This window comes from Taurulus bubalis (genome assembly GCF_910589615.1).
Source record: "Taurulus bubalis genome assembly, chromosome: 2".
Classification (NCBI taxonomy): Eukaryota; Metazoa; Chordata; class Actinopteri; order Perciformes; family Cottidae; genus Taurulus; species Taurulus bubalis.
Window position 1 is genome coordinate 11,949,618 of NC_136590.1, and position 25,714 is coordinate 11,975,331.

General features: G+C 40.1%; 1 protein-coding gene across 1 annotated transcript in view; it reads right to left on the reverse strand.

The window, feature by feature from the left end:
* The window catches only part of LOC306754197 (protocadherin-15-like), a gene marked incomplete at both ends in the record, with an annotated part of 129,601 nt that overhangs the window by 54,083 nt on the left and 49,804 nt on the right, over nucleotides 1-25,714 (reverse strand). The window contains 8 exons of the mRNA XM_079238121.1: nucleotides 6,031-6,171; nucleotides 8,028-8,144; nucleotides 9,533-9,769; nucleotides 10,506-10,691; nucleotides 10,803-10,922; nucleotides 17,444-17,572; nucleotides 22,693-22,786; nucleotides 25,011-25,090. Coding sequence (XP_079094247.1) covers nucleotides 6,031-6,171; nucleotides 8,028-8,144; nucleotides 9,533-9,769; nucleotides 10,506-10,691; nucleotides 10,803-10,922; nucleotides 17,444-17,572; nucleotides 22,693-22,786; nucleotides 25,011-25,090 — 1,104 coding nt within the window. The remainder of the gene's footprint in view (nucleotides 1-6,030; nucleotides 6,172-8,027; nucleotides 8,145-9,532; nucleotides 9,770-10,505; nucleotides 10,692-10,802; nucleotides 10,923-17,443; nucleotides 17,573-22,692; nucleotides 22,787-25,010; nucleotides 25,091-25,714) is intronic.

Consider the following 25,714-nt stretch of genomic DNA (forward strand, 5'->3'; position numbering starts at 1 on the left):
ATATTTATATTTTCTACTGTGAAATGTTATATTTACGTATGTACACTGAATGTTTGTATTGTCTTTGTTTGCAGTTTTCACCAGCATGATTGAAGGAAAAGAGTTACAGTAAATGGGTGAAACTTATTACGACTCTGTCTTCATTGACTGTGGTTTAACTCGGTGTTTAGTCCAGAGTTCCAACACCCTGCACGAGAACACTACAGTGAAAAAAAAAGCATTGGATGTTTCAATGGGATCAAGATGGCCACCAACGACAAATCGTCTGTATCCAGCACTAGGAGCAGCAAGACTGCGTCATCATCACCCAGTGTGACTCGCGTTCGGGCTAAAGCAGAAGCTGCTAAGATTAGAGCATCATATGCTACCCAAGAAGCTAAACTGAAGATGGAAAAGGCTTCTAGGGAAGCAGATAGAGTCACAAGAGATGCTCAAATTCAGTTGGAAACAGTAAGAATAGACACAGAGTTAGAGGTGCTGACGTTACATCGAGAAGCTGATGTGGCCATGGTGGAGGCTCAAGTGCTGGAAGACGCTAAGGGAATTCCAGTTGAAAATGGCAGATCTGAATCACAAAGGAGAAAAATTGAATGTACCAGTGAATATGTTCAATCACAAATCAATCTTTGTTCTTCCGCTTCACTCTTGTCAGTCGTACCTGTTCCATTCCAGGAAGAATCAAGTACCAGCTATGTAACATGGTATCCACCTACAACAGATACTGTACCACCTACCAACTACAAGCTAAAGTCCGAAGGAGCTGAGAGCGGGCATTTAGCTACACCAAACCTACCTGTCCGTGCACAGTCATATGTTCCACAGCAGATTCCTCCCTCTAGCACACCACCTCTGGCAGAACCTTTGGCACAGTATTTAGCACGACGAGACCTTGTCAATTCAGGACTGTACCAATTTGATGATAAGCCTGAGAATTACCGCGCATGGTGCTCTTCATTCGACAATGCCGTTGGTGAAGTTCACCTCACAGCATCCCAAGAATTGGACCTCATGACTAAATGGCTGGGGAAGGAATCTAGTGAACGGGTGAAATGCATATGCTCAGTGTACGTAAGCAACCCCAAACTGGCTTTACACAAGGCATGGGAGAGGCTGCGTGAGTGCTACGCCGCTCCTGAAATAATCGAGAGGTCTCCGTTCCAGCGGTTGGACGCAGTCCCCAGGATTTCAGCGAGAGATCACACCAAATTACGTGAACTTGGAGATTTGCTCATGGAAATCCAAGGCGCTAAAGAAGAAGGTTACCTCACTGGCCTGTCGTATCTGGACACATCACGTGGAATTGGACCAATCGTAAACAAACTTCCATTTGCACTTCAGGACAAGTAGATGTCTACTGGGTCATGCTACAAGGAAAAGATGTGTATGTGGCATTCATGGAGAAAATCTTTGCTAATGGACATGCCGAGATAGCACCGCTATTGAGAGAAGATGAGGAGTGCTGGTACCTCCCAACGTTTGGGGTCTACCACCCACAAAAACCCAATCAGATCAGGGTTGTCTTCAACTCCAGCGTACAGTATCGTGGCGTCTCCCTCAACGACGTGCTGCTCACTGGTCCCGATCTCAACAACTCCCTTCTTGGTGTCTTGCTACGCTTCCGGAAAGAGAAGGTTGTAATTATTGCTGACATCCAGCAGATGTTTCATTGTTTCTTTGTGCATGAAGACCACCGCAACTTTCTGCGTTTTTTGTGGCACAAGGACAATGACATTAATAAGGAAGTTATCGAGTACCGGATGAAGGTTCATGTATTTGGCAATGTGCCATCTCCTGCTGTGGCTATCTATGGGCTGCGAAGAGCTATCAGAGAAGGAACAAAGGAACATGGTGATGATACTGTTAAGTTCGTGGAAAGGAACTTTTATGTGGACGATGGCTTGGTTTCCCTACCAACTGAAGCGGAGGCAATTGATTTGCTTCAACGAACGCAGACATCCCTTGCAGAATCAAACCTCCGCTTACACAAGTTTCAAACTGTCAGGCAGTTGTAGAGGCCTTCCCATCCGAAGATTGCGCCTCAGTAGTCAAGGACCTAGATCTGAGCGTAGAAACAACACCCACACAACGGAGCCTGGGTCTGCTCTGGGAGATCAGGACTGACACATTCACCTACTCTGCGTCAACTACAATCAAACCCTTTACCCGACGTGGAGTTCTCTCCACGGTCAACAGTATTTTTGATCCCCTGGGTCTGCCGGCACCTGTCACGATTCAGGGAAGAGCCCTCCTCCGGGAACACACTTCAGAACTGTCCGACTGGGACATGCCGCTCCCAGAGGACAAGCAAAGCGGATGGGAATCCTCGAGAGATTCACTCCAGGACCTAAAACAGCTCCATGTTCCTCGAACATACACAGTGATCTCACCCACTAAGGCAGTGCACAAAGAGTTGTGTGTGTGTTCTCGGATGCATCTACCAAGGCCATCGGTGCAGTGACGTACCTGAAAGCAGTTCAAGAAAATGGGCTAGCCGAAGTAGGATTTGTCATGGGTAAGGCAAAGTTAGCACCCCAGTCGGAGCCTACGATCCCAAGGCTTGAGCTGTGTGCCGCTGTCTTAGCAGTAGAGATGGCAGATCTCATCAAAGATAAGCTAGACTTAAAGTTGGATGCCATCAATTTCTATACAGACAGCAAAGTAGTGCTCGGCTATATCTGTAATGAGTCAAAACGATTCTATGCAAACGTCCACAATAGAGTTTTGCGCATTTGTCAGTCCTCAAAGCCCGAGTAATGGCACTATGTACGTACAGAGGAAAACCCTGCCGACCATGCATCAAGATCCTTATTAGCAAACCGGCTTGTACAAACCTCTTGGTTCACTGGACCCTCCTTCCTGCTCCAGCCATCTTCAGAGGAAACGCAAACATGTGAGACATTTGACCTAATCGAACCTGAAAGAGACTCAGAAATTCGATCACAAATCCAAACCTGTGCTACTTTCCTGGAAGAACCAATACTAACCTCTGACCGCTTCCAACGCTTCTCCACCTTTGCCTCTCTACTAAGAGGAGTAGCATTTCTGGTTCACATAGCAAGATCCTTCAAACACTCAAACCAAACCAGCAAATGCAAAGGCTGGCACACATGCAACTTATCTCGTACTCCGGAGGAAATGGACCAAGCAAGGAATGTTATACTTAAAGCAGCACAAAGGAAAGGTTTTGCAAAAGACCTGACGGCTCTCAGAGTCAACAAAACGGTGTCCAAAAACAGTGCTTTGCTGAAACTCAGTCCAACCTTGAAGGACAATCTCATCTGCGTTGGAGGCAGACTAAAGCACTCCAACCTCGCAACTGCAGTAAAGAACCCAATAATTCTGCCCAAGGATAACCACATCTCTCTACTTCTCACCCGACATCACCATGAGCATGTGAAACATCAGGGGCATCACCTGACAGAAGGAGTGATCAGAGCAGCAGGACTGTGGATCTTGGGTGGCAAGAGATTAATCAATTCAGTACTTCATAAATGCATTATCTGTCGCAAGCTAAGGGGATAACTGGAAGAACAACGCATGGCAGACCTGCCACCTGAACGTCTCAAAATCAGTCCTCCTTTTACATATGTGGGGTTAGATGTTTTTGGACCTTGGTCTGTCACAACCAGACGCACCAGGGGAGGACATGCAAAGAGTAAGCGATGAGCCATCATGTTTAGCTGTATGAGTTCAAGGGCTGTACATGTTGAGATAATCGAGTCTTTGGACACATCCAGCTGCATAAATGCTCTTCAGAGGTTCTTCGCATTAAGAGGTCCTGCGAAACAGCTCCAATCTGATTGTGGTACCAACTTTATTGGCGCATGTAAAGAGCTTAGGATGGACAAAATGGTGCAGAAGTACGTCAGCGAGCAGGAGTGTAGCTGGGTATTCAACCCACCACATGCTTCTCATATGGGAGGTTCATGGGAACGCATGATTGGCATTGCCAGAAGGACCCTTGATTCAATGTTCCTTCAGCAAAACATTCGACTGACGCATGAAGTGCTTTGCACACTAATGGCAGAGGTCACAACCATCATTAATGCATGACCTCTCGTACCTGTGTCTACGGATCCTGACGCCCCCTTCATACTCTCGCCGTCAATGCTCCTTACACAAAAGACAGGAGTTCCACCTCCACTTGGAGACTTCTTGGACATGGACCTGTACACGAAGCAGTGGAGACAAGTCCAGGCTCTTGCCAACCAGTTTTGGACCCGTTGGAGCCGTGAATACTTACCTTCCTTGCAACACAGACAGAAATGGACATTGGCCCGTAGAAACCTTCAAATTGGAGATCTCGTTCTGCTTAGGGACAAGAAGAATTGCCGCAATTGCTGGCCTATGGCAAGTATTATCGCCACGTTCCCTGGAAAGGATGGACATGTAAGAAAGGTTGAGGTGAAGACAACTGACCAAGGCACTATGAAGAACTTTCTTAGACCAATTACGGAGATTGTTCTACTTCTACCCAAGGACTGATCAAGAGTGGAATGTTTCTCTATGCTGCAAGTTGTAGTGACCTCACAAAGGCCATGCGGGGAGTGTGTTGCCTTTACAGCATTTTCTATTTCATTTTTGTTTAATTAATGGGGTTTATTTCAAGACAGTTATTGGTAACATGATTTTCCTGTTCATGGCATGTTATGACGCCACTTCCGGTTAATTCACTTCCGGGGTGGGACTTCTGTTTTAGTCACTTCCGGTTTCGGTACTTCCGGTTAAATGGTGTCTGGTTTCACTAGCTCGGGTTAACATTTGACAGTGGACCGCATGCTCCAGAATCTGCTCGCATCCACGGGGAAGCATCGTAGAGGCAATTTGGTGAGTGCTGTAAATGTATAAAGATGCAATGTATATTTATATTTTCTACTGTGAAATGTTATATTCACGTATGTACACTGAATGTTTGTATTGTCTTTGTTTGCAGTTTTCACCAGCATGATTGAAGGAAAAGAGTTACAGTAAATGGGTGAAACTTATTACGACTCCGTCTTCATTGACTGTGGTTTAACTCGGTGTTTAGTCCAGAGTTCCAACACCCTGCACGAGAACACTACAACACCTGTATGCTTTACAAATGATACAAGAAAGCAAGTACAACTGTAAGTGCACAATTATTACATTCATTTTTAAAGACTTCATTCATGTGATGCGGTCCCAATCCTCAACCTTCTAAATCACAAAATCCAAATCAGGAAAGCATCTGATAGATCTGCTGTAATGATGTCTCTATTGGACTGTGGTCCCAGTGCCAGTGTTTACAATTAGAATAGATCAATTTGAATGATTGGGTATATTATTAAGATGCTGCATACTGTATTTACATTATGATAAACAGTAGGCCCACTGCAGCGTGGTTCATTTTAATATGACTCAGAATACATTATAGTTTGATGGAAGTTCATTTCTTCCAAGTAGGACAATCTTTTACTGCTGCTTTACTCCATTGCAGATGAGCATGTTTTTTTATGTTTTCAATTCAAATGTAAATTAAAATTTCTTGTTTTACCCCAACTACCATAGTTATGAAGTCACGTAAATGCTACATACAACAGTGGTTACAAGCCGTGTGTTTTGAATTCAAAGCAATTTCTACTTGCAACCCCCCATCACAGGGTGCATGTCTGTGAGTTATCAGCAATTCAATGATATTAAAGTATCCTTTATTCATTACGTCTCAGGTATAAGAAAGTAAAATTATTTGGCTTTGGCTCTTCGACATTGCAGCATGATGCGATGTCAGGGAGGAGCACGAATAGGTTAAGTCTGATATTGCCATCTCTATGACCCTGCTGCTAGCTGGGCTTTAAAAAGCAAAAATTAGATTAAGATTAAGTAACACAAATATGCATCATGTTGAGCATCATAATTAGTTTATTTCTTTTTTACTCCCTAGGAAATCTTATCACAAGCCCTTAGACTCATCATTTGACCCTTTGAGGGTGTTGACCAATGGAATACAATAAAGTCTACTATAAGGGTTCCTGGTGAGCTGTAAATAAAAAGGTGTGTGTGCATACTTACATTGAACTTGAGGTTGGGCTCTTCGTTGAGGTTAACTCTGGTTACAACATTTCCTGTCCGTTCCTCTACATCAAATATACTGGCAGAGTATGCAAAGGCCTCCTGGTTCACTTTAAAGCGCACTAGACCTGCTGGGGTACCCTGTGAAGGGAACAAGTACACTTAGAATGATAGACTGAGATGAATGTGGCATTACAATACATATATATTGCATTCTTCTTGGAATACCGACACACTTACAGACTTTTTACAATGCATCACAGTTTAATCATAGTGTGGTAATGATTGTGTAATGACTATTACAGTATTTCATATCCAACAGAAATATTTTGGGCCTAAATGTCAAATAGTGTGTTCAAGTACAAATGAAGTAATGAAGACGCACATCACTATTTGAAAGATATTAGGTCCACGTTTAGGAACTCTATTGATCATGAATTGACCTTTCAAGTGTTGTTGATAATGAACGACCATCAGTGGACTAATTTGGCTCAAAATGTCTGGAAAAACTCATCAAAGCAAGCCAATGTTTCAGTCCCAATACTGATACCAGATATCAATACAATACCAGTGAAAAATTCCTAAACTGTGTATATTTAGGTAAGCTAAATTGTCGTTTATTATTAAAATAATAATTTGCACACCAGCAATTATATTAACAATAATTATAATTTAGCTGTGTGTCAGTGTAAACCTTCTTAATTCCAGTATATAATGTTTATATATATATATATATATATATATATATATATATATATATATATATATATATATATATATATATATATATATATATATACACACATACAAAAAACACATATATAAACACATATATCCCCGATCCCGGGAGGTCCTTCTGTGTGGAGTTTGCACGTTCTCCCCACGTGGGTTCTCTCTGGGTTCTCTGGCTTCCTCCCACATTCCAAATAATATATATACCTGAATTAATTGAATTTGTCTCTAAATGTAATTTCTTCTGAAATTAGCGAGATGTTTTGGAAGCACTGCTGTTTTGCACAGTGTAACGGCTCATATTGAGTCAGCAAAACCTCACTGTGGCAAATACTTATTTTTTACTTTAGTGGTAAATTGTGGTTCTGAAGGGTATAAGTGACATTGACATCCACATATTATATATATATATATATATATATATATATATATATATATATATATATATATATATATATATATATATATATAAGCAAGGCTGTTAAGGTGATACTCAGTACATTGTTTGAGCATTGGGAGCCTTTTTATCATAGAGCCTTGACAGTATGATGTTACTTTTTGACCCAAGAGAGTCTGGCTTTATGCTTAGACTTCAAGTCTGGATCAATTCAGCTGATGTAGGAAGACAGGAAGCACATTAGTCAAAGGGGCTTTTAAAGAGGATATGGGGTAACATCGGCAGTGTAGAATATTTCACTGGAGAGTGAAAAAGAAAGATCAGGTCTTCTGGAGCATTAATGCTAGGTAGAGATATACTTTAGTGTTTCTGGTCTTTTTTATATAAATATTCATTTGGTTATTTACTTGAAATTGCAAATTTACCAGTTTTTTTTTTCTTCTGTTCCGATAAAGATGAGAGCTATTTGTCACAGCTATTGCATTTCAGATCTGCATCTAAAAGGCTGTGAGACTCAACAAATTCACACATGCTTTATTCACACTGCACTTTCACATCAGCTATGAGCTTTTTTACAACCTTTTAAACCTGGAGTTAACTGCACCAGCTGACTATCTAATGGCCCCCAATGGATCTCTCGTTTTACAGCAAGCAGATTAAACCAGGCTATATTACAAAGATTTTTTGGAGTTAAAAGCCCAATGGAGGTATCACTAAGTGTTACACTGGGGTTAAACAAACACAGCTCCACTGGAGAAAGACACACACACACTGCAGACAAGCATCATTATCTTGCATTATTCCCAAACACAATTTGAGGAGCAGACTGTGAAAAATAGTTTGAACAGCAGCAGCTGGAAACGCTCACCGCAGGGTCAGAGTCATTGGCCATCACTGTGGTTACAATGGTTCCCTTGAAAGCATTAGGGGCGACGAGGCCTCGGTACACTGACTGGCTGAACACCGGAGAGAAGTCATTCATGTCCTGGAGCGAAATAAACACACACAGTATGGCATTACGATAGTAAACATACAGTACATCAAGTTGTTTCTGTTTTGTATAAAGTGCCTCAAATTTACACATTTTTTAATGCTAATGATGTGCAAGCTGACTATATTTGTCATTTTGCTCTCACTCTAACTTTTAAATTGTACTTTATTCTCATTTTCACTTTTGCTCTGCAGTCCCGAAAAATACTCGAGCGGGTTTACTCTTCATAGGTTCTGGAACATCTGGTCTCCCCAAAGGGGAAAAAAAAGCAACAGCTGTTTAAAGTATCAACACCTAATTTAGGTAACATAAAAATAAAAATGTGGACTAAAAAAAAATAAAAAATATTATTTGGATTTCCAAAAATATGCATTTATTTGCGAGTAGAAAAAAATGGGTCACCCAGCAGGACGTAAAATCTGTGTTTTTTTTTTTTTTCAATCACAGCAGGTGTTAGCTGTACTAGAAGAAGAATAATAGGGTTTCTGGTGTTCCCACAGGCAAAACAAGGGTAATATGAAATGGACAGAAATTGATTGTTATATTGCTTTGAGGGCAGCAAAAAGCAGTGATGTAGGTTAGTTGTGTAAACTAATCAATAAGGCTATGAATCATGTGAATGCCCACTAGTGGAGTCAGCGTTAGCTTTGCTAAGTTTGAAAATGACTGAAAGGATTGGTTTGGATTTTTGCTATTTATGTATGTGTTCTGCGTGGTAAAAATACAGTTTTTGTCAATGGAGGCTTTGAAAGCTGCAATATAACAGCTTCAGTTCCCATTAGGAAAGGACTGTCTGACGGCCGTGGACAGGAGCAGCAAACATATTTGAGCCATCTCAAAAACAGCAACAGTCACCTCACAGAACATGAGAGTTGTTGGTCTACCGCTGCATTGATTGGTTAATTTGTTTGTGATTTTCTGTGACTTTCGATTTTAAAAATATTGCTGTAGTACATAACTTAGCTTCTGAGCCTGTATCTTGTCTGCTTCTCCAAACTAGGAGCTTACCAACCACCATCTAATTTACTGTAGGAAATGCAGTGTCAGTCAAGACATATTTGTATATACAAAAATAATATTATATATATATATATATATATATATATATATATATATATATATATATATATATAAAATATTATATATATGTATGTAGAACATCATTAAGCAGAAACCACGTAAGCTCACGTGGGAAAACATAATGGACCCACCCTTTAATAGTACGACTATAACTCACATAGTCTACTCAAGTTTTCAATATCAACTTCCAAACAAAAGATGAATGTACCATAGCTTGTGCGCGGATGTAAAACATTTGCTTATATTATGCAAAAAACGGTGGTGGGGCCACTGGATGTCAGTATAAACACACACCCACTCACCATGATTCGGACAGTAACAGAGGCAAGTCCAGGAGGCATGCTTCCCTCTGTGTCCATGGCCTCTACTGTGAATGTGTAAGTGAGCTCAGATTCTCCCAGGGCCTCATAGTCCAGCACTCTGAGAACTGACAGCTCTCCTGTCACTGAGTCAACGTGGAATAGCCGACCAATCCCCCGGTCCGAGCCTTGCGTTCTGATTCGATATGTGAGGTTAGACCCGAGGTCAGCATCTATCGCCTACAGAGAAAGACAGAGGTCAAGGAATGGGAAGGAAAGTAATATAATCACCGTGTGAATTTATGGCAAGTTGAATTTTTTATATTTGCCAGAAGGAAAAGCATCCACGTGTGCGAGAGCTCAGGAACATGCTGTTGTATTTTCATTAGGTCTGTGTTGGGCTGGCATGTCTGAAACGCCTGTGGCAGTGACTCTCATAGTCTGTTTTACTGTGTCGCCAGAGGGAAAGGAGGCCTTTTCCCCTTTTTTCTTCTTTACATTACTTTCCAACTCAGTGGGTCTTCAAGTGTTTGCAAATTCAAATTCTGACTTTTTAGAAAGTCTGTAATGCAGGCTGGAGTGTAAATAGAAATAATTTGGTAATTTTTAAGTAGTTAAATAACTTGAAGTGCGACTATGATGATGAGTCTAATTGACTCTTCGTGAAAAGTAACCTTCTTAACATTGTGACCATCATTTGTAGGGAGAGGGACATTATTCAGCTGAACTAGTTTAATTATTAGTTAGTTAATTATTGGCTGATAGAGATATCAAGTTAAAACCAGCCAACACATTGACCTGTAAAAAATGCCTTGGTTGCAAAAAGTGCTAGATCTTACACACTGTAGCCTTACAATTTGCTATACATAACAAAAATGTTTAAAAAAAAACCTACAGTATAACATTTTGCAATCAACTACTGACATTATTACAAAATTAACTCCTACATTAGTTGCATATCCATCAACCCACTCACCTTTAACTGCAATATGACCATATCTTTGGGGCTGTTCTCTGGCAGGGTGATATTGTAGGTTTGTTGGGTGAATATCGGGCTGTTGTCATCGACATCCAGAACAGTGACGGACAGCGTTAATCTGGATCGCCGAGGGTTCACTGCACCGTCCCTGGCTTCAACGATCAGAAAGTAGTGACCTTTCACCTTGAAGATGACGGAGAATCACAGTCAAACATCAACCGTTCTTTTTTTGTATTGCATTCAACAACTATGACAGTCGTGTGAAATCTGAAAATGTTATTCTCTTCTACTGACCTCTCTGTCCAGTGGCATTGTAGTTATGATCACTCCGGTGGCATTGATGCTAAACAGCTTCTGTTGGTTGACGAGCCGATAATGGATTTGACCGCTTGCCCCCAGATCTGGGTCTGTAGCCTAAATACAGACACACAGAAATAACACAAGAACACAAGCAGAAATTAGAAAGCAGGACTATGGGTTTAAATCCTGCAATTCATCAAACTGCCATTGAAGCAAATCATTCTTTCATTAAAAGTGAACTTCCTCTCAAATCAAGCTAAATAAGTGTGCAAATGAAGTGTGTGAATATATATGGGAGGTAAAGCACTTAACCTCTTTCAATCTTGTTAACATTTACAAATCTTAGAAAAGAAATACATTTGCAAGAGAAATTACTCAGAAGAGAATTATCAATGTATTTTCACGGCTTACAGTTTCACTCAGGGAGCTTTGATCAAATTGAGACATTTCCACAATTAATTAATTTGTTTTTCTGATTGGCTATTCGTGTAGCCCATTTCTTTTTTGACTGGCTGATGAGTGGCACCTCACGGCAGAGCTCCAGGGGATTCGGGGGCGCTGCGGCACATTAAATAGCCTAGAGTTTTTTTTCAGCGTGATAAATACGATGTGTGGCGGGAGGGCATGACTTAAGACCGAAATGAGTGACAGTCACGCTCAATGTGTGACACTTGAGAGCCCTGTGATGGTGCTAGATGAAAAGTTAAGGGATCAAATAAGTCATTAGGATTCATAAAAATCTCATGGCAAACTATCCAATATCCGTCAAGATATGTTACTCTGATCCAAAGTGTATAACCGTAACTTAAGAAGCAGTGTCAGTTGAATATGTTTATCTAAAATTCATCACTCAATTCATACAAATATTCCATATTTGCTGTACTGTGTCACTTCCTGCTCTTGCACTGACACATGTTCTCCCTGTTTCCCAATTTTGGATCATTAAACTTTCATCTTTCATCAATTTAAATTTTCTGTCTCTCTTGTGTGCACTTTACCCCCTTTGCTGCTGTAATCCTGCAAATGTCCCCACTAATAAAGGAATATCTAATCTAATCTAATCCAATATACTTAATCACTTTCTGGGTTAAATAAGATCAATACCACACTTGTGCCTTTGTGCAATATATGAAGCTACAGTTGCGTAGCATGAAGCCTGGAAACAAAGCTACAGAGAAACGGCTAGCCTGGTAGTTTCAACAGCTAACAAAATCCACATATCAGCACTTAATGGCACCTTTACGTGAATGGTAGAGATGGCAAAAATGTCCAATGTTACAACTTGCGTCATCAATATGGTTGTATGATTACAGAGTTGGTGTGTGATGATTGAAATACTGTGAACTGACAACACCGTACCCCCGTGATGTATCCCTAATTGTTTGGATTTCAGGCTTTCTGTATTAGCATGTGTTAAGTCAGATAAATCCTCTGTCGTAATTAATACTTGGATGTTGACATGATACTGTTTATAAGTCGGGGACTCGTAACAACGATAATTTCAATATGACATGAATGTAGCTTACAACTCATAATTAAACATGTTTTGTACTTAATGAGCCATCCTGGCCACAAAACTCCAGGAAGCTATTGATCGGGTGGCACATAACCCTCCCTCTAATTGGCAAGTTGTCTTTACACTTCAGTTTGTGTACAGAAATTAACACAATGTAACGTGTAAAGTAGTGAGCTTTTGGGGGGCAGTCAGACAACCTCTTTCCAGTCTTTATGCCAAGATGGCTGAAGCTTTATACTTATTAACGGACAGTGGTACAAATCTTCCCATTTAACTGCTGTGAATAACCTTTTTTTCCAAAATTTCAAATATTATTTTAACTGACACATTCATTAAGCTGTCATGGGCCGTGAATACATCATTTAAAGTATTCAGGCCCCTTGAATGTTTTTCCTATGTGGTTCCACGTGTATTTGAGACCCAAATGTGTGTCAATCTCAAATCATTTTCTGGAAGTTTTGACACAAGAGATTTAGCCCTGTGATGTCGGCCAACTGCACTGATGGAGAAAACTGGTAAACATTAATTTATTTAAATTAGGAAAAGGGCAAATGTTTGATATTTGACAGGGACACATTATTGCCCATAAAACCGTCCTTCAAACTGCCAACAGTAGAGATGTCTGAGCATTGCATTTCAGACACTAGATTATATCCTTTAGTTAGCAGGCTAGATTAATCGTCTTGATGTTAAACATATTTTTGTGTGCACTTCCTGAAGTTGGGTACTGTGCATGTTAGTGACTTCTCTCTGCCCTTCCTCTTTTATTCTCTCTTTCTCTTGCGTCTTACCCATCACTCACAGTTCTCTCAGCATAATTACACTGCCAGGCAGTTTAAAACCAGAGACACAATAGAATTAATGTCTCAGCTGCCTTACATGTGCTGCTTTTCAACACACTGACAAAGAAAAGCAGCTCAAAGCCTGACATCCACACTACCTCTACAATCGCTAGCTCTACCTGTCGTGTTTACGTGCTCATATCTGTTTTCTTACAATTTCTTTTTCTTTTCATCACTTTCTCACCTCCACCTCTAATTTCACCCCAAAATACAACAATAGAGGTACTGTAGATGTATAATAATGTACTATGTCTTACACTGTAAATAAGCAATGTCTGTGTAAAATACAATACTTAAGAAATAATATAAACAATAAGGGGAAGTGAACCTTATGAAATTGTGTATTGTAACATGGAGAAAGTCACGTTAGTTTAGTTAGTGTGTTCACATAGGAGATGTTGTAGGTAGGCCAGGAATGTGAAATGAAGATGAGCTCATAGTTCTTCTCTAAATGGGGGCCCGTGCCAGGTACCCCTTGATACTGAAAAACAACTAGCTCAGTTACACAGAGGGGTGGAGAGATGACGTCAAGTACCAGGAAGCAAAGCATGCTGAGATACCACCTCTGAACCAACCCAGATGCTGCCTCCACCTCTGTTAAATTTATAACCAATCGCATGCTGTACTGCTAGGCCAATTATTGATCTAAAATATCAAATGTTTTACACCGATCGGTGTGCATAATTTGAACGCGAGACAATTAACTGTCATTAGATATTCGGTGGTCTGTGGACGCTGTGTTTTTGTGGACCCTCGTATGCACTGTACTATCAACTTTTGATTAAATCTGTTTTATTATAACTTACTGAATCCAGAACTATTTCTTCGAGTCTACCACCTAAAGATTTCATAACATAACAGTACCTGCAACTGAAACGAAATGACAGAGATTTTTTTTAAATCTGTGTCGAAGCACATTTCTTCCCTTCACCATATAGTCAGGTATTTTCACAGTGTGGGAATCTTTTCTCATTGAGATACATATATGGACAAGTCATCACTCGAGTTGTATTACTCCTGTGTGTGTGTGTGTGTGTGTGTGTGTGTGTGTGTGTGTGTGTGTGTGTGTGTGTGTGTGTGTGTGTGTGTGTGTGAGAGAGAGAGAGAGCGCATGATTGCTTTAGCAATTTAGTCTCTATTATTTCTTCTTTTCAATTCTGTTTCCCATCAGGTAAATGTTGTGCTCCACCTGAACTTCATTTCAACTAAACTTTTCTGAAAGAGGAGCACAACCTACACATTTTTCAGGCTCTCCATTAATCCTTTCTTTTTCCTAAATTAATGAATAATTCACTCTAAATAGTGAAAGAATGAATTAAACAAGAAGAAAAAAATAAAACAATAATATATATATATATATATATATATATATATATATATATATATATATATATATATATATATATATATATATATACATCCTGTAAATGCTGATGTGTTAATGTAATAACAACAAAAAATGCTACGATTTTGTTTTCTTTGGTTAATTGGGCATTCTAGCATTAATGATTGTTTCACAGCTGTGCTACTACAACCGGATACCACTGCTATGGCATCTTATTCCTTCACACTGTAAGCATCCCTCTGCATATGATGAAAAATACTAATATGTCATCATGGTCATGAGCTATTGGTTCAATGGATTTGTTTAATCCAGCTGTTGTGGTAAATTAATAAAATGGTTGGCAACACTATTAGTATGAAGAGTAAATGGTATGAAGCAAGATCAGTATAGTCTACTTCCTGTAGCTTTTTCTCTTAAAAAATCTTCAATTATTTAAAACCCCTGACAGTAAAATAATACAACATTTACAACTAGTCTTAACACCAAGCCATTTACAGTAGATGTTGAGGATAAATAACCATGCTGTTGTGGCAGGTGAAGAACCAACAGTCCACATTTGTTTTATTCCAGCGAACAACTGACAAAAGACAATTTCACTGATTGGTTTACAAATCAGTGAAATCATCTGCTGTCGAGCTTGAATCTTGAATCTTTTGAAATGGCTGCCGTTGAGGGAAAAACAAATTGTAAACTGATAAAGAGGCACTTTGGGAGGTAGCTAGCTTGACATTTGAAGCCAAAGAGCATGTGCATTGGGTGTCATTACGGCTGCTAAGAAGCAGCCACTGTTTCTCAAGGTCACATTGCTAACATTACAGAACATAATTTCAATTTAATCACTTCTGGAGCTTTTGCTTCTATCTGCCACTATATCATGCAAATTAAGTGTTCACCTTTCTTTATTATTTTTGACCTACTATAATCCCATCTGGGATGGCCAAATGACCTCTCTCTCTGAATTCAACCAGTCTTTCCCTTTTTCCAATGCATTTTTCTCCTCTTTAAAATAAAAAAACTCAAAAATCTCAAACTCATGCAAGAAAGATTAAGAATGCAGCTTCACTCCCTTTGCTCAACCACACTTCCCTCTCTCTCTCTCACCCCTATTACCTCTCCCTAGTGTCTTTCTCCCATTTCTCTTTGCCTCTTTCCATCTCTCTCTAAGACACCGGCATCAGAACACCAAGGTCAGGTCCATTCATTTTTCCAGAAATCTCTTTAATACCTACAGGTAGGGACCCTGATTTGGAATGAGTCCCAGAGTCGTGCCTTGCACAGCCCGCTGAGGGATCACACCGTCTGTTTTGGTTTGGAACATTTCCAAGGGTTCAGGATTAGAATACCTTCAAGTGCCCTCTCTAAAGATTAGGGTGAGTTTTGGGATGTTGAATTTGGAACATGTCCAAAAGTCTGTGCAAAACCAAAATTTTTAAATGCTTGGAATGAAATGTCCTCTTTAAAGATATGGTTGGGATTACGTGTTTGCAATAGCACCCGATTGTCCAAATTAGAAAAGGTATTGAGCATTTAACTTTGGAACCTGTTAAAGGTAAGACTTGTTCAAAATCCTAGACATGGGTGTACACGGACCATATATTTATCTCAGGAGTAGTCCTAGTGTTCAACCAAAGACGCATGATTAACATTTAAAACCGGGCAAAGCGTCAGACCGATCAAAGACCCCCTGACACTTGTGTATAAAGGCTATGGTATAAGCTTGGAGCAAATTCAAGCAAGCGTGCAACCGAAAGAGCATCTTTAAAGATCAGAGCCTATCAAAGTGTCAGATTTATCCATGACCCCTGTCTGGGGAATACATGAGTCAGTTATTAGGTCTGGAACGAGTCCAGGAGTCTTTGTGCTAAGTGGAGGCAAGGGTGCTGATGTAGGTGAAAATGCATCCCACAGTGCTGAGGAGAGATCATTTGACTTATACATGTGCTAAACTTGTTTTTTATTTGACAGTATAGTATATTTGTCGCAGACTACAATTTTTTTTTTTGCAATATACATTTCATTCATATTGTTCTTGATTTACCGCTTTTTCCTCACAGACAAAGGTTAAGACCCTTTGTTCTGGGATCAATACCTACACTTAATTAATTCATTAATTGCTGCTAACATTTAGTTTCTGGCACAATAGTATACATTTAGAAAAAAAGCATTGTCATTCTGAAAATAACAATCTTAGAAGTTGAAAAAGCCATCGAAACATGAGAAAAAAAAAACTTTTGAGTAACAATCTGCAGCGTTATGTTTAAAATCAAACTAAGCCTTAACTTTATCCCATGACAATCATGCACACACAGTCCTCCGAGTATACCAACAGACAGTCCTAATTACAAAGCTACCAAGGTTTACAGAGTTATGCGAGTGATCACTGGTCCCCATTGTAAAAGATTATAACTAATCTTTTAGAACTTAATTAGAGCCTCTGTGAATCTTTGTGTGATGCCTGTGTTTCTGTATGTATGTATATGTGGCCAGGGAACGTAAAGGAGAAGACAAGCAGTGATATAGGTAAAGCAATGATGTCATTCTCTCAAGATCTCAAGGTCCTGATGATCTGTTCCACAATAACACAAATAGTTGTCCTACCAGTTTCAAACATACCCATCTACACCACAAGAGGAATAACAGAGATGCCATTGTACATGCTTTCCCAAAGTGTTTGGCCTTGTAATTGTAGAAGTGAAAGTCTGTTGTTGATGCATTGACATAAATTGTAATTTGAATTAAATTATTTTAATTAGGCCGTCATTATAATAAAGGATTAGTGCAAGGACAATAAAATTAACAATCAAATACAGTCATACATTTGTCCATAATGAACACAAACTCTCATATAAACATCAAAGTGTATGTAAGAACATGTAGTGAGCAGCGAGGTGAGAGAGTGGAGCGTGTGTGCGTTTTGTGCGCTTCTTCCTACCTTGACCTGCCCAACGAAGGCGTGATCCTGCTCTTCGAGGACAGTGAGGTTCACTGGCAGTGAAGAATCGAACAGCGGGTCATTGTCGTTAACGTCTGTCACCACAACGTTCACCGTCACAGTGGAGGTCTACAGACGCGGACACAAAAACACACACATCAATTTGTGTTACTATTATGGTCAGACAACATCCAAAGCTGAAATTTGGATTCCATTAAACATATTTGTGTTGGGTCGAAAAGTTTTTTATTTCATGGATATTACGGGATGAATTCTTCTTCCAATTTCACAGAGGTTTTATTTGACCAGTCTATTCTATTGTTTCCCTCTTATTAACAACTCCTATGTAACAAACTAAAGAGAACATTTGACTTGCTAATTGGCTGTACTCTGGTCCTGATGTTCCATCTGTTTGTGCTTCTAACAACTGTTCACTCTAAAAATAAGATTTAAAAACTGTTCACTCTCCACTTTGTATTGACATGTTAAAAAAGGTATTTTTGTTAAAATATGCATAATTAAGAAATATGTGTGAAATGTACTTAAGAAGGGTAGATAGGGGCCAAAGAAAGAATACTACTTATCAATCATATGGCATCACTTTGGAAAAGACAGCTCAACTTGTATAATACGTTTTTTCTTTTTTTCAAAAAGTCAGATGGATGGATTATGCCAAGACACTTAGCTGCTCATCTGAGGCATTAAAGCATGTTTGTGAATGTTTGAATTCACAATGAATGTTTTTTTTTTGACAGTAAATGTCACCAATTCTCACTGTTTCGCAACCAAGAGCAAAAGCACAAGAAATGCTACAGAGTGAGCGAGGAGGATAAGGAAAGAGAGAGGAAGATGTCACCAATTTCTTAATTTGACTTTCATAATAGCAGAAAAGAGAGAGAGAAAGACAGAGACAGAGATAAAGAGAGAGCGGAAGAGTGGGCGAATATTTTACTTTTAAAGACGGGAACTGGGAGGAAGTTTAAAATTAGGAAGAGCTAACCGATTCACAACAATGGGATGGAAAAAGAGAATGCAGTGCGTGTGGGTGTGTGTGGGAGAGTGACAATCTTAGAGGTGACAATAGGCTATTGAGGTTTGCAGGGCACAGAGTGATGCAAGTAATTTGAGGTTAAGAGCTCACAGTCGACAAAACTGTTTATCCGAATGCCAATATATGTAAAGCAGAATGAGCTATAATGAACAGGAGGGTTGTGAGCAGCGCTGGAACGAACACACACACACACACACACACGCACACACACACACAATAGAGAGAAGGAGACGCAGTAAGCTTCATTTTTCAATGAGGGCTCTCAGCAAATATTTTTTTCCTGATAACCTACAGCTCAGAGTTTATTATCTTGCTGATATCATGGCCAACTGCCAAAGTTTCACGCCCATCCACATTTGGAGACACAATATTCTTAACGGCACAATGAGTTTTTCTGAAAAAACAATGTATAGACTGATACAGAAATAATCGCTCTCAATCATCACGTAGGACCCACTAGAAGTGTGTGGTAGAGTCTCTATCTGCAGAGACTCTCCTCTCTGCTTGTATTTTCTCTCCACTTCCATTTTGCTTATTTTGTAGCAACCGGGTGCCAGGTCGTAAGCACGCATTCAAGAGGTAGCTACAAAAATGGCATGGACAATGCCAAATTAAACCGTGAATACAGCGAGATAGTGAATGACAGTGAACTTGGGGCTGGCTTTCACCCGCTGGCGAGCACCGTAGCCCTCAATGAGCCGAGGAGGAGGGGCTAACTTTGAATATTGTGTTTACAAACCGCAACCTCATGCTCATTGTGCCTTTAAGGTTTCAGATGTATTCTCTAGCATGCGTTGTAACTTAAAGAAGAGAAACGTATCAAGTGTTACATATATTACATGTTTATAACTTGTCTGTGAGGGTTTTACATGAGCATCCTGTGGCAGAGCGGAGATTAGGAAAAGCGTAAAAAGTCAGTGCTGTGAATTCATCCCCTTTTTAGTTAAATGTGATGTGGGCTTTATTCCACTCTCACTTTCTGCAGGGATACCCTTGTCTGTCTTGACAATTCCTCAGAAACCACTTGTGATAGATGGGAAACCACTGATGTCTGCCAGCTGAAATACTTTTCACAAACTCAGGGCATGTTTCCCCTTCAACTGCTGTGCTTTCTGTGTTGTTTCAATTAAAATACACAGCAGGCACTATTGTACGCATTGCCTTCAAATTAAACTCCTGAGAAAAATAATCCACAATGAATTGATCCAACTAAAAAGTATTCCTTTGTGCCAAAGACCTCCATTGTCCAAACAGTATCACACACATTGAAGCCACATTGTTGCAATGGGTCACATGTTCCCTCATTACAATGGTCCCCTATACACACTCCAGCTGTTTCATTGATGCTTCACATTCAAAGGCTCATTTACAAGCCGTTTGGCTGCCAGCTGACTAGTAACGTCCAATCATATTCCTCTAGGTGTACAGCGCAGCCATTACAACCGTACACATCTCACCATTACCCTGCTGCATGCCATTCAAAAGGGCTATACAATCTGTACACATATAACATTCCTGTCCCAGGGCCTCACATCAAAACTCCCCCAAAAAATAGAAAAACAACTTTCACGATGAAAAAAAGGCTATACTCTTGATGATGCTGTTTGTTGCCACGACTCCCTCTTCCAGTCTCAAGTCTCTGACTAAAATGTATTAAACCAAAGCGGAAATAGTCCTCAACAAATGTTTTAATCCAAAAATTGTACAATCCAGGTGTTTTAGGAAATTATTTGTTTAATTGCTTATTTGCTTTTTAAGAAATGTAATTAGTTATGTCTTTAATAGGAATGCATGGGCTTGCTTTTGAGCATCACATAACGTATTGAAAGAACTATTCATATGGGTTTTGGCCTTTCCATCACATTTGTTAAAAAAATGTAAAAACATCAGTCTTATTCTTTCAGCTACTGAACAAACGTTTACCTTCATTAATGTAGCTTCACATGAGCTGATTCCCATACTCATCCTTACAGGATACAGATTCATACAACGGCACACTGTCCTGCAACAAAGTTAAAGTTGCATGCGGTTGCATGGTGCCCTTACAGTGGAGCTGTTTCACTGCACCGCCTTGTAGGGTCCTCAATCTGTGGCAGTATGATGGATTCACTGGCCAAATAGCCAATTAGGCACTTTGCAGTCTGACACTCTCACAACGGGACATTTAATAATAGGGGACACAGGCGTGCGTGCGTGTGTATGTGTATGTGTGTGTGTGTGTGTGTGTGTGTGTGTGTGTGTGTGTGTGTGTGTGTGTGTGTGTGTGTGTGTGTGTGTGTGTGTGTGTACGCACGCATATAAAGACAACCCAAGGCCTTTCGAGTGATGCTGATTAATGGGCCCGTATGAGGCGACTACACCCCAATCTTTTATTCTCCCTTTTCTATTTCTTTTGTTGCTTGTCTTCCCTTCCGTCTCTCTGTGTTGCTCACACCATTCCTTTTTCCTACACCTTTTTCTCTCATTTTTTCCACTCGTTCAAAATATACTGTAATGGTCTGTCAAGCAGAAAAATGTCCAAACTACTTTTCGCCATTTTCTGACTTAAAGACCTTTGGGGCACAAAGATAATACACTAATTGCCATGGTCCAGAGAGAAATTGACTAAGTATATGTGTGCATGTGCGTGAGTGTGTATGTGTCAAGACTCCTTTACATAATTGCATATTAACACACAGAACAATTGTTAAGGTGATAAGAGCCCCTGGACACCTCTCCCATCTCTCTTCCTTCCTCACTCGCTCTGAATTCCTCCCACTTGTTCTCTCCCTTGTTGTGTGCGAAGGTGTGTGTGAGAGAGAAGGTCAGAGTATTCAAATCAGCATTTCCTTTCCTCAGAGGGACCTCAAACTTTACCTTTGTGGGGAGGGGTGTCGGGGAAGAGGAGTCAAGAAGACAAATGTCTATTAATGCTAGACTAATAGATGGATGATGAGGGGCAGAAGAGAAGCTAGAAAGGGGGATATTGTTGAAATCCAGAGGAGGAGAGAAGGAGGAGAGTGGGAGGAGAGAGGGAGGAGGGCAGGGGGCCTCCATCCAATGTCTTCAACTGACTTTCATGTGAGAGCAACTGAAGATTTGACTTTTAGAAGAGGAAAGATGAGAAGAACACAAAGAGAGTGGTGGAGAGAGCGACTCTGATGACCTCACACTCCATCTTTACAAACGAGCTCTTTTTAGAATTGTTGTGGGCATTTTATAGAGTGAAATGTTTATTCTACACTAAGCCATAGCTTATGTGTGAAAACAACATGCATTTGCAGCAACTTTTTCTGGATGTTCAAGTTCTCACCTAAACATATTCAAATATCTTCTTGTCACTTTCAATTGGAAAATAAAACTCGCTGCAACTTTTTTGCACTTGAGTCATAAACAATATATATATATATATATAAAAATAATATAATATATATAATTTTAACTGGTGACCATCTGAGGACTGAAATATAATAAATAAAGTGAATACAAGTGATTGCTGGTTTGCAAGATTTTTAGGTTCTTCGACAGTTGTCAAATGGCTGATCACACTTAATTGGAGAGGAGTGGAGCAGTTCGGATCTTTTTAAGTGGGGTTGTATGAGGCAAAGACCCAAAGTCAGTATATTACCATAGAATGTAAGTGGGCTTAGTCACTGTGACGTCACCCATTGGTTTGTGAAATGCAGATCTGAAGCATCGAGTTCAACTTGTAGTTGTCGCCATCTTTCTAAGCCATCTAAGACATTCTTAGACTACAAGGTCTTCTCCATCACATCTGTTCAAGTTGTAAAAGCCAGATGGGACTCACTTGCAACGATTTTAAATTATTAAGTATCCTTATTGGTTTAAAATGAATTGTTTTTTTAATTGGGATTGTTATTATGGGGCTGCACTGGTGGTGCACTGTCACCTCACAACCCTGCCTTCGCCAAATTTCAGCTGAGATCGGCTACAGCACCCCTGCGACCATAAATAGGATAAACGGTTTGGATAATGGAATGGAATTGATATTATGATTAGTATTATTACTGAATGAGAAATTGTTTCCCAAAATGTATTCTGATATCCCACTTTTTACACAATCACACAGCTGTTGTTTGTGGCATTTCACTGTGTAGGATTTTCCACCAGGCCACTCAGTTTAATTACATTGAAGATGTGAGACAAGTCAAGTGAAGACAAACCGTAAATATCTGAGAGGTAGAGCTCGGTTTCTTACCCCATTTGGGTGTCCGTCTGAGGCTGTGACCACCAAGGTATAATAATCCACTGACTCCCTGTCCAGAGGCTTGTCCAGCACCAAATACCCTGAACTGGAGTAAGAACACACACAGAGTCCTGTTAACCCTCCGGACATGATCTTAGAAATGAATCAGAGCAGAAAAAAAAACCAGCACAATAAAAGTGAAATACAAAACACAAAAGGAGCAAAAACAACCGAACACAATACTTTGCTGCAGAGTCCTGAATTTCATTAGAAGTTTCAGTACATAATTAATTGATCGCTAACCATGTTAATCATTCTCATGCTGATACTTCCAGGTTTTCTTAAGTAGTTTCTATACTAACTCTGGATCAAGGGGCACATTTGGACACTTTTTTTTTTCATAGACACCACTTTGGAGAGAACACTATTTAGAAAATTGCAAGCATTAATAACCACTGCTTAAACACATTAACACCCATTATGGGCACTTCACTGATGCAGATGATACCTCATACCTATCACCTCACCCACAATGATATTAAGGACTGCCCTCTTGGGTGCTGTTGCTATAATGGCTCAGACTGCGGCGTGTTAGAAAAAACACCTTCCTGAAGTCACAGTCTTCTCACTAAAATAGAGAGTTTATATACAAAATACTTAAAACCTAGAGTAAGATATTGTGAATATCAATATTGATTAATTACACATCCAATATAAACTTTATTATATTGACCAATGGGGATATAACTAAGGTCTTACAACATCAATATATTGGTTTATTGGTAGATGTGTATTATAATCACATGTACAAGTAGAAAAAGTGAGAAACCACTAACCAGCCCCTTGAATAGTTTTTCCCACAAATTCATGAATGTGAATTATTAGTATGGCTCACTTGTCATATACTCTCAAACTCAAGTTAATTAAGTTAATTCTGCAATCAAAAATGTCTCAACAGAAGCAAAGAGATAAAAGTCAGATTTAAGGGCAAATGATTAATGCATAAGTCAAAGTCTACTCTAAGTTCACTGAAGAACTAGAAGAAGTGCTTCAGTGCAGCCTGTCTGAGAATTATGACCAATCAAAACCAGCAGAATGCTTTGATGTCGGCCTGATTGACGACACTATTTACTTGCCAAGTGAAGATTTACATAATGATTGAAGTGTTTTTAATTTAGGCTACTTCTGAAATGCACATTTCTCCAAATATTGACTGTGTGTGTGTGTGTGTGTGTGTGTGTGTGTGTGTGTGTGTGTGTGTGTGTGTGTGTGTGTGTGTGTGTGTGCATGCAGATGTTAAATGGTCTAGAGAGGGAAAGAATTGAAGCTGTGTTTTTTATTTATTTTTTCTCAAACAAACTACAACATTTTTCCTGTATATTTATGGATGATTCGTGGAACGCAAAGTCTGTAAATGCACATGCACACATAATTGGGCATGCACACACATTTTAAATTTCTTCCCATCTGCTATGACATGTGAGGAGGACCTAAATAAAAATCCCATTGTTCAAGATGAACCCAGGACAAACCCAGGATAAACCTCCTGAAAGCATATCACTGATCATAGGTCCTTTTAGTTCTGTATTAAACTAATCTGAATCGTTTGGCCATTAGTGTGGGTTCCTCCAATACTAGACGTGTTCGGGTGCTCTCCCCCACGTACTGAAATAATTGAGCCAAATTCAGCACAAAAGCAATAAAGAATCACTCTATCTTATGCCAGTATGAGCTGTGCATGTTGCACTTGTACGGTATAAAAAGAACATCTTGGCTTGACCTCTGGTGCCATGATGCACAAAGGAGTTTGAGGCACAGAAAACTTTTTGAAAATATTGGAAGATTTCACAATGTCCGACAGAACCCATCAGATACCAGAATGCAGAAATCAAAGCCCTTCAATTTGTTTGTCGTTTACTTCCGAGCACTCTCTAACATTTTGCCCATCTTTCACTTTGTCCTTGCCCTTCTCTCTTATCTCTTCCTCTTTCTCTCCCGGTTTTCTTCCCCATCTCGTTCAGTCTTTCATTCTCTACTTTGTTTATCTCCTGTCTCCTCCCTCAAGAAATGCAGATAGGATCTTTCCCCAGCATAAGAAATGCATTTTTAATGGGCAATAAATACAACTGAAGCCCATAGAGTGGTTGTGTGTACGTGGGGTGAGGGTTTGTGTGTGTATGTGGAGGAGTGTACGGGTGTGTTTATGTGAAGCCCTTGGTTGAGCCTGAGCCCTGGATGATATCATTTAGACTACTTTCAAAAACACACACACACGTTATATTGCCATCGTTGCACATCACAGTACACAAATAGGAAAACGGGTACTCTACTTCTGCTGTAGAGCGAAATGTCCAAAGCCGTCTCCTCTGTGGATCGTGTACGTGATGGGGTCCTTCTCACGATCCACTGCCTTGAGAAGTAAACAAGGACAGAAACACACATTTACATCAGAAAATGTCCAGCCCGCTGTATAAAGCAGTGATTTTAAAAGAGGTTGGAGTTGCAGTTGCATGTGGCATAGTATGTTGAAACATTACGGAGTAGCTCAATTCATCTGAAAAAAATATAAATTACATTTTTAATTGAAAGAAGTATAAATATATTTATTAACATACTGCGTTAGCTGTAACCCCAGAATACTATGTTTGCAATAAAGAGTGTATGAAAACTCGTTCACTTCCTCTTTGACTCAGTTCCGACATCCCTCTCCCCCAACCCTGCTCTCTCCCTCTCTCACAGGACTACAGGAACAACGTGGGACTCTGCACAACCACAGCTTCTGAAGAGACGGCCCCCAGTTACTAGTCTCCGCCCCCACTCACAAGTCCCCGCCCCCAGTTACTAGTCTCCGCCCCCACTCATGAGTCTCCACCCCCACGGTTCCCTCTAGCCACCGGGCGCCAGCGGCCTGTCATTGCACCCCGCCAACCTCCTTTCCACGAGCCCCTCTACCCTTCTCGTTCCTTCTCCCCTACATCCCCACATCCCTTCCTCCCTTCCTCCCTTCCTTAATCCAACCCTCTCGTTCCATCTC